We start from the raw sequence: 13,691 nt of genomic DNA, 5'->3' as shown, positions 1-13,691 counted from the left end.
ACCCTCCGACAGTGCGGCGCTCCCTCAGCACTGACCCTCCGACAGTGACTGCTCCCACAGCACTAACCCTCCGACAGTGCCCGCTCCCTCAGCACTGACGCTCCGACAGTGCGGCGCTCCCTCAGCACTGATGGTCCAACAGTGCGGCGCTCCCTCAGTACTGACCCTCCGACAGTGCAGCCCTCCCTCAATACTGACCCTCCGACAGTGCAGCCCTCCCTCAATACTGACCCTCCGACAGTGCTGTGCTCCCTCAGCACTGACCCTCCAACAGTGCGGCACTCCCTCAGCACTGACCTTCCGATAGTGCAGCACTCCCTCAATACTGACCCTCCGACAGTGCAGCCGTCCCTCAGCACTGATGGTCCAACAGTGCGGTCCTCCCTCAATACTGACTCTCCGACAGTGCGGCGCTCCCTCAGTACTGACCCTCCGACAATGCCCACTCCCTCAGCACTGACCCTCGGTCACTCACTGACACTCACTCAGGGTGCCGTTACCTGGAAGTGCTTGTTCTGGGGCGGGATGGTATGAAATGCCAGTCTCCATTTATTTCCATTTGTCCCTGTCCTTGTCCACAGGAGTTCCTCAGGCTGGCCTTCCTGCTGCACTTTAAGACTCAATGTTCCTGCAGAGAGAGTACAGTGTGAAATTCCACATCCTGCTGGACAGCCTCACACTGCAGGTTATTGTTCCACAGGCTGGAGACAGCTTCCCCTGTTGTGTTGGCCCATAGTGAGAGGTGACTGGGCAGCAGGAAGCAGATTGTGGCAGTGACCATGACTCTGAGTACTGGTGGACCGTCGGCTCAAGTCACCTCTTTTGAAGGATTGCCGTTTTTCACTCTGGACCTCCTACTCCCATAGCATTGGGGTCATTGCCATGACTGGCACTGGCACATTGCATTGGCATTGCCAACCTCTGCATTATTCACTGTCTGCAGGAACAGTTCAGGATCACCACAGTCAGGGGCACAATGGGACAATGTGGGTAAATAATGAAATGAAAACAGAACGAATTTCCAGTTTGCCAATATAATGAACACGAGACTTTAGGAGACAGGTGGTTCTGCTTTTAATGGTCTGTTTAAATCTGCTGTCAAGAAAATACCTCCTGCAATGGGTAGGTTTGGAGAGGGGTGTGTACCCGGGTTGGCCTGGGGACTAAGACTCAGGTCAAAAGTGAAGGGCAAGATTTAATTCTTCGAAACAAAGGAGACACCAGATGTACACTTTATGCAAAAACTCACAAATTCTCAGGGGTCATCAGACCCAGAATTCCAGGGAGAAAGACCCCCATTGAGTGTAGTCATGCTGAGGGATCAGTCTGTTTTTGCGTTAAATACCAAGTGGGGAGGCCAGAAAACTCTTCATGGAAAGTAGGATTACGAACATTTGAAGCCAGGGATTGTTATGAGAGGAAGTCCGTCCAATTATGATTTGCACTGCAGAACGACACCCCTACTGAGGCTTTGGGGTAATGATTAAACAGAGCATGTGGTTTTCTGTTCTGCTAACAGGTTAATGGTTAGTTACCAACATAAACTGTTTCACTGATACTGATTTTAAATAGGGTGTTGCAGTAAAAGACTTACTGGTTAAAATCTTGCTGAATGATTATTTGATGCCATGACAGGAGCATTCATAACTGCTTTCAAATGTTATCGGTCACACTGGGGTTCAGACACACAGCCAATTGAGCTGTCAATGAAAATCTGTCCCAGTCTGATTTAAGCTGCAGAACCCTCAGCAACAGAATCAAAACACGGGATCCCAACGTTGGAACGGAGATAACCGGGAGATTCAGACAGCACTGAGGAGTTACAGGGCAAAATACGTAATGAGAGGATAAACACCCCCTAAAAACCATGCAATGCCATCTTAGAAATTTCCATGACAAATGGAGGTCTGAAAGGATTTTGGGGTAACAGAGTCCACGTGTGTGTGGGACTGTACCCCAGTGAGAGTCAGTGTGAGTGAGACTGTACCCCAGTGAGAGTCAGTGTGTGTGGGATCCATACCCCAGTGACAGTCAGTGAGTGTGAGACTGTACTCAGTGACAGTCAGTGTGTGAGGAAGTGTTCCCTGGCTGTATTTTGAGAATGAGTTCTGTCTGATTGTCTTTGTACACTCACCAATATTCGGTCCGTACATGTGATACCAGAAGGAAAAGCACTGATTGGCTGAGGTGGCTGTCTGGAGGATCGTTGTGAGTCTGGCTGTGTGATTTGGAAATGATGCTGACGAATTATGAATAAACAAATAATACCCTGGAAGCAGAATAATGCTTTGTTAGTGATGAATAGTGTGTTCTGTGTTCACAGCTTTACTTTTCATACTGTCTCAAAGATGCACGGTCACTTACAGGTTGCCCATCAAGTCTGACAGAAATGCTGCCTTGGACACATTCCTTCCTTGTTGAGTCAATGTTCTGAAATGCTTGACCTAAACCTACTGTTGAAGCACCGTTAACCATAAAGATCAGAGGGATTCAAGTCAAAGGCCCACCAACACTCTCTCATGTCAAATGGTCTTTAAACCCATAGGACACAGGAGCAGAAGTAGACCACTGGGGCCATGAGTCCACTCTGCCATTCAATGAGATCACAGTTGATCTGATAATCCTCAACTCCACTTTCCTACCTTTTCCCCATAAGCCTCAAATCCCTTACCGATTAAAGAAAAGCTGTCTACTTCAGCTTGAACAACCCAGTGGTAAAGAATTCACCTCATCTTCAGGTATGCCTGGAGCTGCTCCTGGCGTGCCCTATGCCCTCTGCATTGAACCAGGGTTGATCCCTTGGCTTGATGGTAATGGTTGAATGGTGGATATGCCGGACCATGAGGTTACAGATTGTGCTGGAGTACAATTCTGCTGCTGTTGATGGCCCACAGCGCCTCATGGATGCCCAGTCTTGAGTTGCTAGATCTGTGTGAAGTCTGTCCCATTTAGCACAGTGATAATGCCACACAACATGATAGAGCTTATTCTCACTGTGAAGGTGGGACTTTGTCTCCACAAGGACCGTGCAGTGGGTCTTACCAATAATGTCATGGACAGGTGCATCTGCAGCTGGAAGATTGGTAAGGATGTGGTCAAGTATGTTTTTCCCTCTTGTAGGTTCCCTCACCACCTGCTGCAGCTATGTCCTTTAGGATCCAACCAGCTCAATCAGTAGTACTGCTGCTGAGCCACTCTTGGTGGTGGACATTGAAATCCCGCACCCAGAGTACATTTTGTGCTCGTCATCCTCAGTGCTTCCTCCAAGTGTTGTTCAACATGGAGGAGTACTGATTGATCAGCTGAGGGAGGACAGTATGTGGTAATCAGCAGGAGGTTTCCTTGCCCATGTTTAACCTGAAGCCATGAGACTTCACGGGGTCCAGAGTCAATGTTGACGATTCCTGGAGCAACATCCTCCCAACTGTATACCACTGTGCCACCACCTCTGCTGGGTCTGTCCTGCTGGTGAGACAGAACATATCCAGAGATGGTAATGGTGGTGTCTGGTACATTGTCTGTAAGGGATGATTCTGTGAGTATGACTATGGTAGGCTGTTGCTCGACTAGTCTGTGAGACAGCTCTCCCAATTTTGGCACTAGCCCCCAGATGTTAGTGAGGAGGACTTTGCAGGGTCGACAGGGCTGTTTCTGCTGTTGTCTTTTCCGGTGCCTAGGTTGATGCCAGGTGATCCGTCCAGTTTCATTTCTTTGAGACTTTGTAGTGATTGGTACATTTGAATGGTTGCTAGGCCATTTCAGAGGGCAACTGAGAGTCAACCACATTGCTGTGGATCTGGAATCACATGTAGGCCAGGCCAGGTAAGGACGGCAGATTTCCTTCCCTGAAGGGCATTGGTGAACCAACAACTGACAGTGGTTTCATGGTTAGTTATAAAATATCTTTATTGAATTCAAATTCCACCATCGGCACTCAATCCCAGGTCCCCTGAACATTGCCTGGCCCTCCAGATTGGTAGACCAGTGACAATACTACTTGACCATCACACACCCACCAGCCCATATGCTCCCTTTAGCTCTGTGTATCCTGAGGTTTGAACTCATGACCCATCCTGTTTACCTTTGCCATTGAGAGTATGATCATACATCGGGGTGTATTTCAGCAGCTCACTGCCATTATCTCGAATCCATTGGAGATTGTCTGTCGCGTTTTGTTTCCATTCACAGAAATCCACCTCGAAATTACAAGAGATAGCTGTAAACAAACAAACCAAGTTAGAGCCAGCTTTCTGAGATTATTCCTCCATATGCAGGAGTGTTGTATGTCTGAACCATCAGCTAATCAGTAAATAAATATACAAATCAGTAAGATGGTAGCTGATCTGTTTGTAACTTCACATCCACATTCCTGCCTCTGCCTGATAACTGTTCACAGAATTATTATGGTACATAAGGAGGCCATTCAGCCCATCATGTCTGCACCAGCTCTATTTCCTAGTGCTAATCTCCTACCTCTTTGATATCCCTGCACGCCATTTCTATCTAAACAATCATCCAATATCTACCTCACAGTGGCTCAGTGGTTAGCACTGCTGCCTCACTGCGCCAGGAACCCAGGCCTGATTCCACCCTCGGGTGACCGTCTGTTTGGGCTTTGCACATTCTCCCCACGTCTGTGTGGGTTTCCTCCAGCTTCCTCCCACCGTCCAAAGATGTGCAGGTTTAGGTGGATTTGCGACGGGAAATGCAGGGTTACAGGGACGGGGTGGGTCTGGGTAGGATGCTCTTCAGCGGGTGGTATGGACTGATGGGCCAAATGGCCTGCTTCCGCACTGTAGGGATTCTATGAAATGCCTCACATTCAACCTGCCTCCAATACATTTCGAGGCAGTGCATTCCACACCTTAACTATTGACTGGGTGGAAAAGTTTTTATTGACATCATCTTTGCTTTGTTTGTAGGTCATTTTAAATCTATGCCCCTCTTGTTCTTGTTTCAGGAACAGTTTCTCCCTGTCTACTCTATCCAGCCTGCTCATGATTAATAAAACCTCCCTTCTCTTCTCCAGGGAGAACAGCCGCATCATCTTCAATCCATCCGCACACCTGAAATTTCTCATTCCTGGAACTATTCTTGTGACATGCTTCAGTTACCGACAGGGTTGGGGAGGGGGGGGGGCCCCGTTTACTGAGGGGGTGGATACTGTTACTGAGGGTGGAAAGTGCCAGACAGATCTCCCAAAGTGCCACCACAGTGGAGCTCAAAGACAGAACAACTCTCAGGCAGTGGATGTGACCTCCAGAGCACGGGATAAATACTGCGTCAGGAACATCTGTCTGCCTGAGGCAAGAAACTCCACCCTGTCTGTCCGCACTGTCTTCTCACCTTGGGGTGATTCATAGGAAGCTTCAGCAGCTACCTTAGCTTTAAAGATGCAGTGAACTTTGTGCAAATAAATTCATTTCCCCTTCTCCAACTGAGCATGTTGGAAGCCCACTTGCTGCTTTGACAGTCACAGTGCTGACAGTCACACTCTAAGAATTGCTCCCATCAACTCCCTGCCAACCCACTCTATCTGCAAGTTAAAACATCCTCCTCCCTCACCCCCATCCCAGGGGCAGAGACTGAGTGTCAGACAGGACTGTGTGACCGTCGCTGGCACAGGTTTCTCTAGGGGAGGCGGGGAGGGCAAGGGGCTGATATCTGCCAATTTCCCTGTCTGTGAACAACCAGGAGCCAAAGGCATTTTAATGTGAAGCAGAACTCACCCAGGAGACTTCGTGGGAGCACGATCAGTGAGATTATCCCAGCGAGGAACATTTGGCAGATTCTTCCCTGGGCAATGACTGCAGAATGGAGCAGAGCAGCAGAATGCAACAGCCTTCAATAAAGCCTGCACTTTAAACCCTTCCTATCAACAACTCCCCAACACTGTTATTTCTCAATCATTCTCAGTTGGGTTAATGAGGACTCAACAGAACTTTAACCAGGAATTGCACTGGCTCCTTGTAACCCTTTGTAGACCAGGGCTCCCTTTAGACTTTCCCGGGTAGGGAAGATCATTTCACAGATACCATCGCCCCACACCTGCCTCCCCCTGAGGCAAAGCAGAATCCCAGCACAGAGCCTCACACTGACTGAGGTGAAGCAGGGTGGAGTTTCACTCACTTTGGTGGCTGGTCTTTAATTCAGAGAGCAGAGTTTTTAAAATCCCTGCTCCTGATCATCAGCAGGGGCAGGGCATCTGAACAAAGACAGACTTCCATCTTGATGTCACCTCTCTCATTCTCAGGACAGCCCACCGGACTTTACAACCAGTAAAGTACGTTTTGAAACGCAGTGAGGTCTAACCAGTTGTGAAATGGAAGCTACACCAGCTAACCCAGCGAGGGGCCAGAGTCAGGGATGGGATAAGCTGTGCTTCTGACAGTGATCAAGGGCGGGAACGGAGAGGTACCCGTGTTTTCAGGGAGCCTTTCAGAAACCTTTGCTGAGCCTTGCCTGATGGAAACAGAGTAACAATGTAGGATTTAGGTAGAGGACCGGCAGACGTGATCTGCAATTTTTTTCCCTCTGTGTGAATTCAACACAACTCCAGCGAAACAGTTAGACCAAACAGTCCGTGTGAATTCCTGAGAGGATGAATGATATCAAAGATATGCAGGAATGTGGAGTTGAGGTTAAAATCAGATCAGTCATATTCTTATTGAATGGTGTAGCAGGTTTGAAGGGCCAAGAGGCCTCCTCCTGTTCCTTCATGGTATATATTCCTCCTCCTGTGTCCATATGCTGTCCGTAAGCAGCTTGAATTCCCAGTTTCCTTCACTGGGAGCTGGGTACAATCCCAGGAAATGAGATGGACTGAAGTGATGGCAGTCCTGCCTGATTGTTTCAGAGAGCACACACACACACTAGATAGACTCTCCTGAAGCCTGCGGAAATTCCAGTCTGAAAAGGCATCCACAGCAACACCTTCTGCCCTGCAACAACAACTACTTGTGTCTACATTGCGACCATTAATGTCATAAAACATCCCAAGGTGCTCCATGGGAATAAGCATTGAACCTGAGCTCACCCGAGGACAGATCAAGAACCAGGCAGGACCTTGTCAACTTTTGAAAATCCCATTCACCACCTTTGGCGACATTTGTAGAGGGTGGTCAGAGCACTAACTGGGGGGTGGGGAAATAGAGGGACTGAGGTGAATTCTTTCTCAGAAAGTTGAAAGAGTTGGAACTCTCAGCAGGTTCATTAATGCTGTTACGACCAATCCCTGGGGTGAGTTTCCCCAATTTGTTACCGTTCCAGATGGGATACCCCATGTTGGTGAGGAGGGATGAACTGCCTTCCCTTCTATATTCACCTGTCCCCTCAGTTAGTCACAACAATGTTCATTAACAAAGGATCACTCCCTTGCAGGTATCTTTCTCTCAGACCCACATGAGCTTCTGTTTTAAAGGGGCCAATTTAACCAGGCTTTCCTGAGTTACCAAGGAGTGAATTTACGAAAGACTGCATAGAACAATTCATAGTAACTCAGCACTCTTACACACAGGTTAGAAAGATGAGTCCAAACTTAAAAAAGACCAGCTCTCAATTGTTTGCAAACACTGATAGTTGACCATTACAGTCATTGAAGTGGAGGATATGGATAGTTTGTAGTTGAATTGCTGATTTCATGATTCTTAGTTTTGCAGGATGGTTGAAATTTTGTAGCCCTGATTCCTTTTGGCCGTAATTAAATTTCAGTATTCAGGGCAAGAGAGAAGCCTTTGGCTGTCCTGTTTCCTTTTCTCTGGTTTGCAGCACCCAAGGTGTACAAGGGACTCTATCTGTAACACACAAGGGAGTAATGAGTGATTCTTTGACAGTGACCTTCACAGCATACTAACACTCGAATCCAGGCTGGTACACTTGAGAACATTCGGTCCCACCGGCACATTCCAAGAGTTTAAATTGGCATTTTTTAATCCCCGTGCTTCTGTATTCTTCAAAGAGAAAACAACAAAACGTGTTGGCAGTTAGGCTCATAATCCAGGGGGTGGCTTGATGTTAAGTAGGGAGTCGATAGCCCCTCGTTTCCTTTGTTGTCACTAGAGATCACAGTCCAGTCCGTTTTGATTTGCCTCTCTCCCCTCCTTTGAAGCGTTGTTGTTTGAAGTTCCCTCTGGATCCATTGGTGTGACATTCCATGGGCTATCTCCAACAGCCATTTACTGTACATCCACAGCCATTTTTGGCTGTATCAGCCCTCTTTTAAAAGTCACCTTTTGGAATTACAAGGTACAAACGTTCACAAATGGGCTCTGACCCATGGTCATAGGGTAGACATTGATCAATTCTTATTGGGCAGGGGAATCAAACAGGAAAGTGGAATTCAGAACACAAACAGATCAGCCATGATCTTATTAAGTGGCAGGGCAGTCTTGAAGGGCTGAATAGCCTAGCTCTGCTGTTAATTGATATGTTATGATCTAGGGATAGTGGATTTGGGATGGAGTGGATTTATTAGAATCATCCTGGATCTGAAGGTGTGCGGTAAACAGCAGCTTGCTACTGAATCCAGCTACCCCGCTATCCCTCTCGCTTCCAGGGGACTTGGTAATTCATCCAGTTGCGTTCCATTTAAATCAATTTTCCAACTGCAGCGATGGTGCCTGATTTAAATATCCTAATATGTCCCATCTCTTGAGAATGAGGCACACACAAGTTTACCCCGACAGCAGACTGGGCTTACCTTCATAGTGTTAGCTCCCCACCATCTCACCCCAATCAGACTTATGTCCACTCAAATTTCCCAACGTGACTGCTTCTCCAACCTTAACAAACTTCATATTTATTTAAATGACTGGAACTCCTACTTAAGCTTAGCCAAGGAGTCTTGAGTTGTTTGGACGTGTGTTTAGGATTTGGAACCTTTGGAGATAGCTCAGCAATTAGTTAACAGATAGCAGTCAGGATAAGCTACAAGGAAAGACGTCCAGTGATTAAAACAAAAACAAACAAGAATGTAGAAATAAAATTACAAAAAACTATTGGGCTGGGGTGGAAATAGTGAGGAGAATAGCTTTAGATTACAGGAGGATACAGATAGGCTTGTCAGATGGGCTGATCAGTGACAAATGGAATTCGATCAAGATAAAAAGAGGTGGTTCACTTGGGCAGGACAAACAAGGCAAGGGAATATATGATGAATGCTGGGAAGCACTGAGGATCACTGGGACCTTGGTGTGTATGTCCACCAGTCTACCTGAAGGTAGCAGAACGGGTGGATAAAGTGGTTAAGGAGGCATATGGGAAACTTGCTTTTATTAGGCAAGGTGTAGAGGTTAAGAGCAGGGAGGTTATGTTGGAACAAAAACAGAAATTGCTGGAACAAATATTTGGATTGCAAAATGTTAATTCTGTTTTCTCTCCACAGATGCTGCCAGACCTGTTGAGTTTCTGCAGCAATTTTTGTTTAGGTTTCAGATAGGAGGAGCTGGAAGGACCACTCCATCAGTAAACTAGGCTTGAGAAATAACCAAGTCCTGCCCTGTTGACCCTGCACGTTTCTGTGTTCTAATAGCTGGGGGATTGGGACAAGATTTGGAGAGCTAACCCACAGATTTGTCAAGCAACATTGGAAGAGACCAATATTTTACTCTTTCGGGACGATACACCAAAATGGAAGTTGGACCCTTGCAACTTGAAAATCAAATAGTGCCTATTTTTGAGTGTGCAATGTACTGTTGCATTTTGAAGCAGGGAGGGAGAAATTCAAAACTGAGTGACACTTACAGTCTCTGAAATTAAAGAAATTCTGCTCAACAATAGTCCTCTGATGTCATTATAGAGGGAGAGAACTGGAACTGCAAATAGAAAGCATTCACCTTTCCCTCTTGTGAGAAAACAACACAAAACCAAGAAAACTTAAAAGAAAGAATTCTAATAAGGAAATAGCTAAGACTGCCTGATGAACTGAAGAATGCTGTTTGTAGTGAGATAGCCAATGTGTCATCTGTGATAAGAATCAAAAAGATACCAAGACAAAATGTAACCCACCCTCGAAATCCATACCAGTGAGCTTCACAATTCTGTTTACATTGTCCAGTTTGAGTTTCCACCCATAGTATCTGTGTTAGCCTTTGCTCTGTTCTAATCATGAATTGTGAAGAGGCGATGGCCTAGTGGTATTATCACTAGACTGTTAATCCAGTGATCCAGATAATGCTCTGGGGGCCTGGATTCAAATCCTGCCAGAGCAGATGGTGGAACTTGAATTCAATAAATATCTGGAATTAAGAGTCTAATGATGACCATTGTCGATTGTTGGAAAATCCCATCTGGCTCACTAATGGCCTTTAGGGAAGGAAACTGCTGGTCTGGCCAATAGGTGACGCCAGACCCACAGCTATGTGGTTGACTCTTAACTGCCCTCTGGGCAATTAGGAAGGCAATAAAGGCTGGCTGGCCAGTGACACCTTCATCCCGTGAATAAATAAAGATTCATGGTTTTCAAAGGGGTATAGCTTAAGCTGCATAGTTGTAGATCAAAATCTTTTCTCTGCTTTTTGTTAGTTAAATGTGTGACAATAAATTGAATAATTTCTGTTAGACAACCCCAGGTGTGACTTGTTTTTGTCCTAAAGATCAGACAAATTGTCTGCCCTGGTTTTCTCATTGGGATTTTATACATTTTATGACAATTTATGAAGCAATGGGGCTCGAATATCAGGGCAGTATTTCCAAAGACAACCTGACATTGGGGCATACTCATGGAATCACACCATACAGACAATGTCTCAGACACCACCATTACCGGATATGGCCTGTCCCACTGGCAGGACAGACCCAGGAAGTGGGTGGCACAGTGTATACAATTGGGAAGATGTATCCTGTAGAGTAAGAGGTTAATGTTAAATGTGTAAATAGAGTAGTCTACATCATCAGTGATGACAATCCTGTCCTTTCACTCGCTGCCACCATGGGTTATTGCTGGCTGTGATTGGCGTCTTGTTACGTTGGATCCCAGTTTGATTGAAACTGCAGGAAAAATGTTACTGTTTATGGAACATTGACATCTAACTCTGCTCAGGACAAGGTCTACACGAAGCTTCTAGACGAAAACCAAGACATTTGTAACGTGAAGAACGATTGGTGGGTAGAGAAGGGGATGATATTCAGGCATCTGCTGACCAGCAGGTCACCCACAACATCTTCCAGGTGACTGACGTGATTGATGGATCCATTCAATTGGACAAAATCTGATCAAAGTATGGCTCCTGGCTTCTAAGGACAATGAGACCATCTTTCAGCTTTGGAAGGAGCACTTCAAACAACTCTTTATATGAGCAAATGGGTACACGTTTAGATGTTGTCATTTCAGGTCGGGACCCTTCTTCTGAAGAAGGAGGTCCCGACCCAAAATGTCAACTTTCCTGCTCTTCTGATGCTGCCTGGCCTGCTGTGTTCCTCCAGCTCCACACTGTGTTATCTCTGACTCCAGCATCTGCAGTTCTTGCTATCTCCGACACATTTAGATGTTGATTACTTATCAAATTCTCCTGTAATTAAGGCTAAATCAATGCCTGAGGTGATTCTCCAGCACTTTACAAAGAGATAATGTTCAGGAGTACATTCTAGCAATTTCTAAACAAGTCGTGTATTCTTGGTCATTGCTGGGTGTAAAGTTGAAGCCTTAAGCTAATATCAACACAACTTGATTCTGGGAGGCAGGACAGAAAAGAATCTAAAATCCAGACGCTAAAGAACAGAATCACAGAATTGTCATGGGGTAGAAAGGAGGCCATTCAGCCCACCATATATGTGCCAGCTCTCCAAATGAGTATCATGACTTAGTGTCCTTCTCCTGCCTTTTCCACAAATCCTGCACATTGTTTGATTTGAAACAATCATCCCATATCCTGTTGAATGCCTCAGTTGAAGTTCCACCATCACACCTGCAGGCAGTGAATTCCATACCCAAATTACTCGCTGAGTGAAAAACAAACAAGAGTAAACCCTCTTTGTGTGATTGCAGATGATCATCTGCTTTAACTGAACAAACAGACCATTTAATTAATGCCACTTTAAGGTCTGCAAACCAGCATCTTTTTCTGAAGTCAGCATAACATTTCTGAGTAATTGTCTCTGAACTTTGTGTCGTGAATTTCAGATCAAAGTGCAGCTGTAAAGTGGGAGATAACCTGAGGGACCACCAGGATGCCGGGAAATGATGCAACGCCCCACTACTGGAGGCAGCAGCAGCTTAAGTACAGTTCGTCACAGTGGGTGACAGGTTTAACACAACCCATTGAGAGGCTCTTTCACAATCTCAGGATGCCCCAGAGAGTCTCATGGATAATGGGCTATATTTTAAGCGTAGGCATTGATGGATCACAGGAAACTTATCAGCCAATATGCACACACAAGCTCCTAGAATGACAATGTGCAAGTTGGGTTTCTAGAGTTATCTCAAGTCCCCTGAGCTTGATGTAAGGACAATTAGTGGAACATACAGAGGACCGACAGATGAGGACTCAAGTGGGGTTGAACAAGGTTCCTCCACTGTTGACTTTTAGAGTTAAGGCTCACAGATGAGGATTTGGCAGAGGTACAGGGCGCTGGTAGAGCCCATGGAACCAGTAACCCAGAAAGTCGATATCTTCAGGGGAGGAACAGTGAAGCAGAGTCACCTTTGTGTAAAGGCAGATTCTACCACAAAGTTGTGTGTTCATCACAAATACAATCAGACTGTAACAAAGTTCAGTGCTGGTAATAAAGTGATTAGGAGATGGAGTCCTCTAAGAACCTGCATGTTAAAGGGTGCAAAGATAACTAGGTACAAGTTATACAGCCTTGAACACATTTCAAGGACATGGCCAGCAATACTCTTTAAAATTCAGTGTTGTTTTGCAACTGCTCAGAATCCTTGGATAGCACCATACAACTTCCCAAAACTTTCAGTATCGAAGATTTTCCTCATCTCAGCCACAAGCCCTTGAATTTCCTGCCACACCTCCCTCACATGTACCTTCTTCACCCAGGTTTTGATGGCCTGGATTCATTGTGGCTGTATGTAATCTTCCTTACAGCCATCTAAGCACTAATGGATGGTTTCCATTCTCAGCTCAAACTGATTTTGCTGAATATTCTCACTTGACCTCATGTGCTGCTGCTTACAAGTAGTGTTGAGGGGCATGGAGCGACTGAGTAATCATTTCCTATTCTGAAAGGCTGAGTGAATAACTTGGCTTATTAGTGAACAGCTTGAAGAGTAATTTATATCCATCTCACATCATTATCGAGGTCTCAATCAACTCCAGAAGGATGCAGCAGTGTACAAATGATTCCAGTGAAATGTAGTGGGGCTTGAATGAATTCAGCAAGATATATGTGATGTTGGCAGGATGCAGTGGAGTAGGTAATTCCAGTGTGTCGAGCAGGTTGCAGTGGGGTCTGAATTATTCCAGTGGAATGCAATGGGATATAAGTGATTCCAGTGGAATGCAGAGGGATATAGGTGATTTCAGTGGATACAAAGGGGCCTGAATTATTCTAGTGGTATGCAGAGGAATACAGGGGATTCCAGTGGAATGTAGAGGGGCCTGAATGATTCCAGTGGAATGCAGAGGGGTACAGATGATTCCAGTGGAATGCAAAGTGGCCACAGGTGATTCCAGTGGAATGCAAGACGACATCTGCATACCACTAGAATAATTAAGGCCCCTTTGTATCCACTGAAATCA

The 13,691-nt window shown here is 45.7% G+C and overlaps 1 protein-coding gene across 1 annotated transcript; it reads right to left on the bottom strand.

The window, feature by feature from the left end:
- Positions 1-500: 500 nt before the first annotated feature.
- LOC109912012 (apical endosomal glycoprotein) lies at positions 501-5,819 on the bottom strand (the record flags this gene model as incomplete). Its single annotated transcript, XM_048592309.1, has 4 exons — positions 5,730-5,819; positions 4,082-4,216; positions 2,135-2,269; positions 501-628 (listed from the first exon to the last, which is right to left on the bottom strand). Coding segments are annotated over exons 1-4 (450 nt in total), but the record flags the coding sequence as incomplete, so codon positions are not given.
- Between the last annotated feature and the right edge of the window lie 7,872 nt (positions 5,820-13,691).

Source organism: Rhincodon typus, unplaced genomic scaffold (assembly GCF_021869965.1).
Source record: "Rhincodon typus isolate 14 unplaced genomic scaffold, sRhiTyp1.1 hic_rhity00001000, whole genome shotgun sequence".
Taxonomy (NCBI): domain Eukaryota; kingdom Metazoa; phylum Chordata; class Chondrichthyes; order Orectolobiformes; family Rhincodontidae; genus Rhincodon; species Rhincodon typus.
This window is presented reverse-complemented; position numbering and strand designations above follow the sequence as displayed.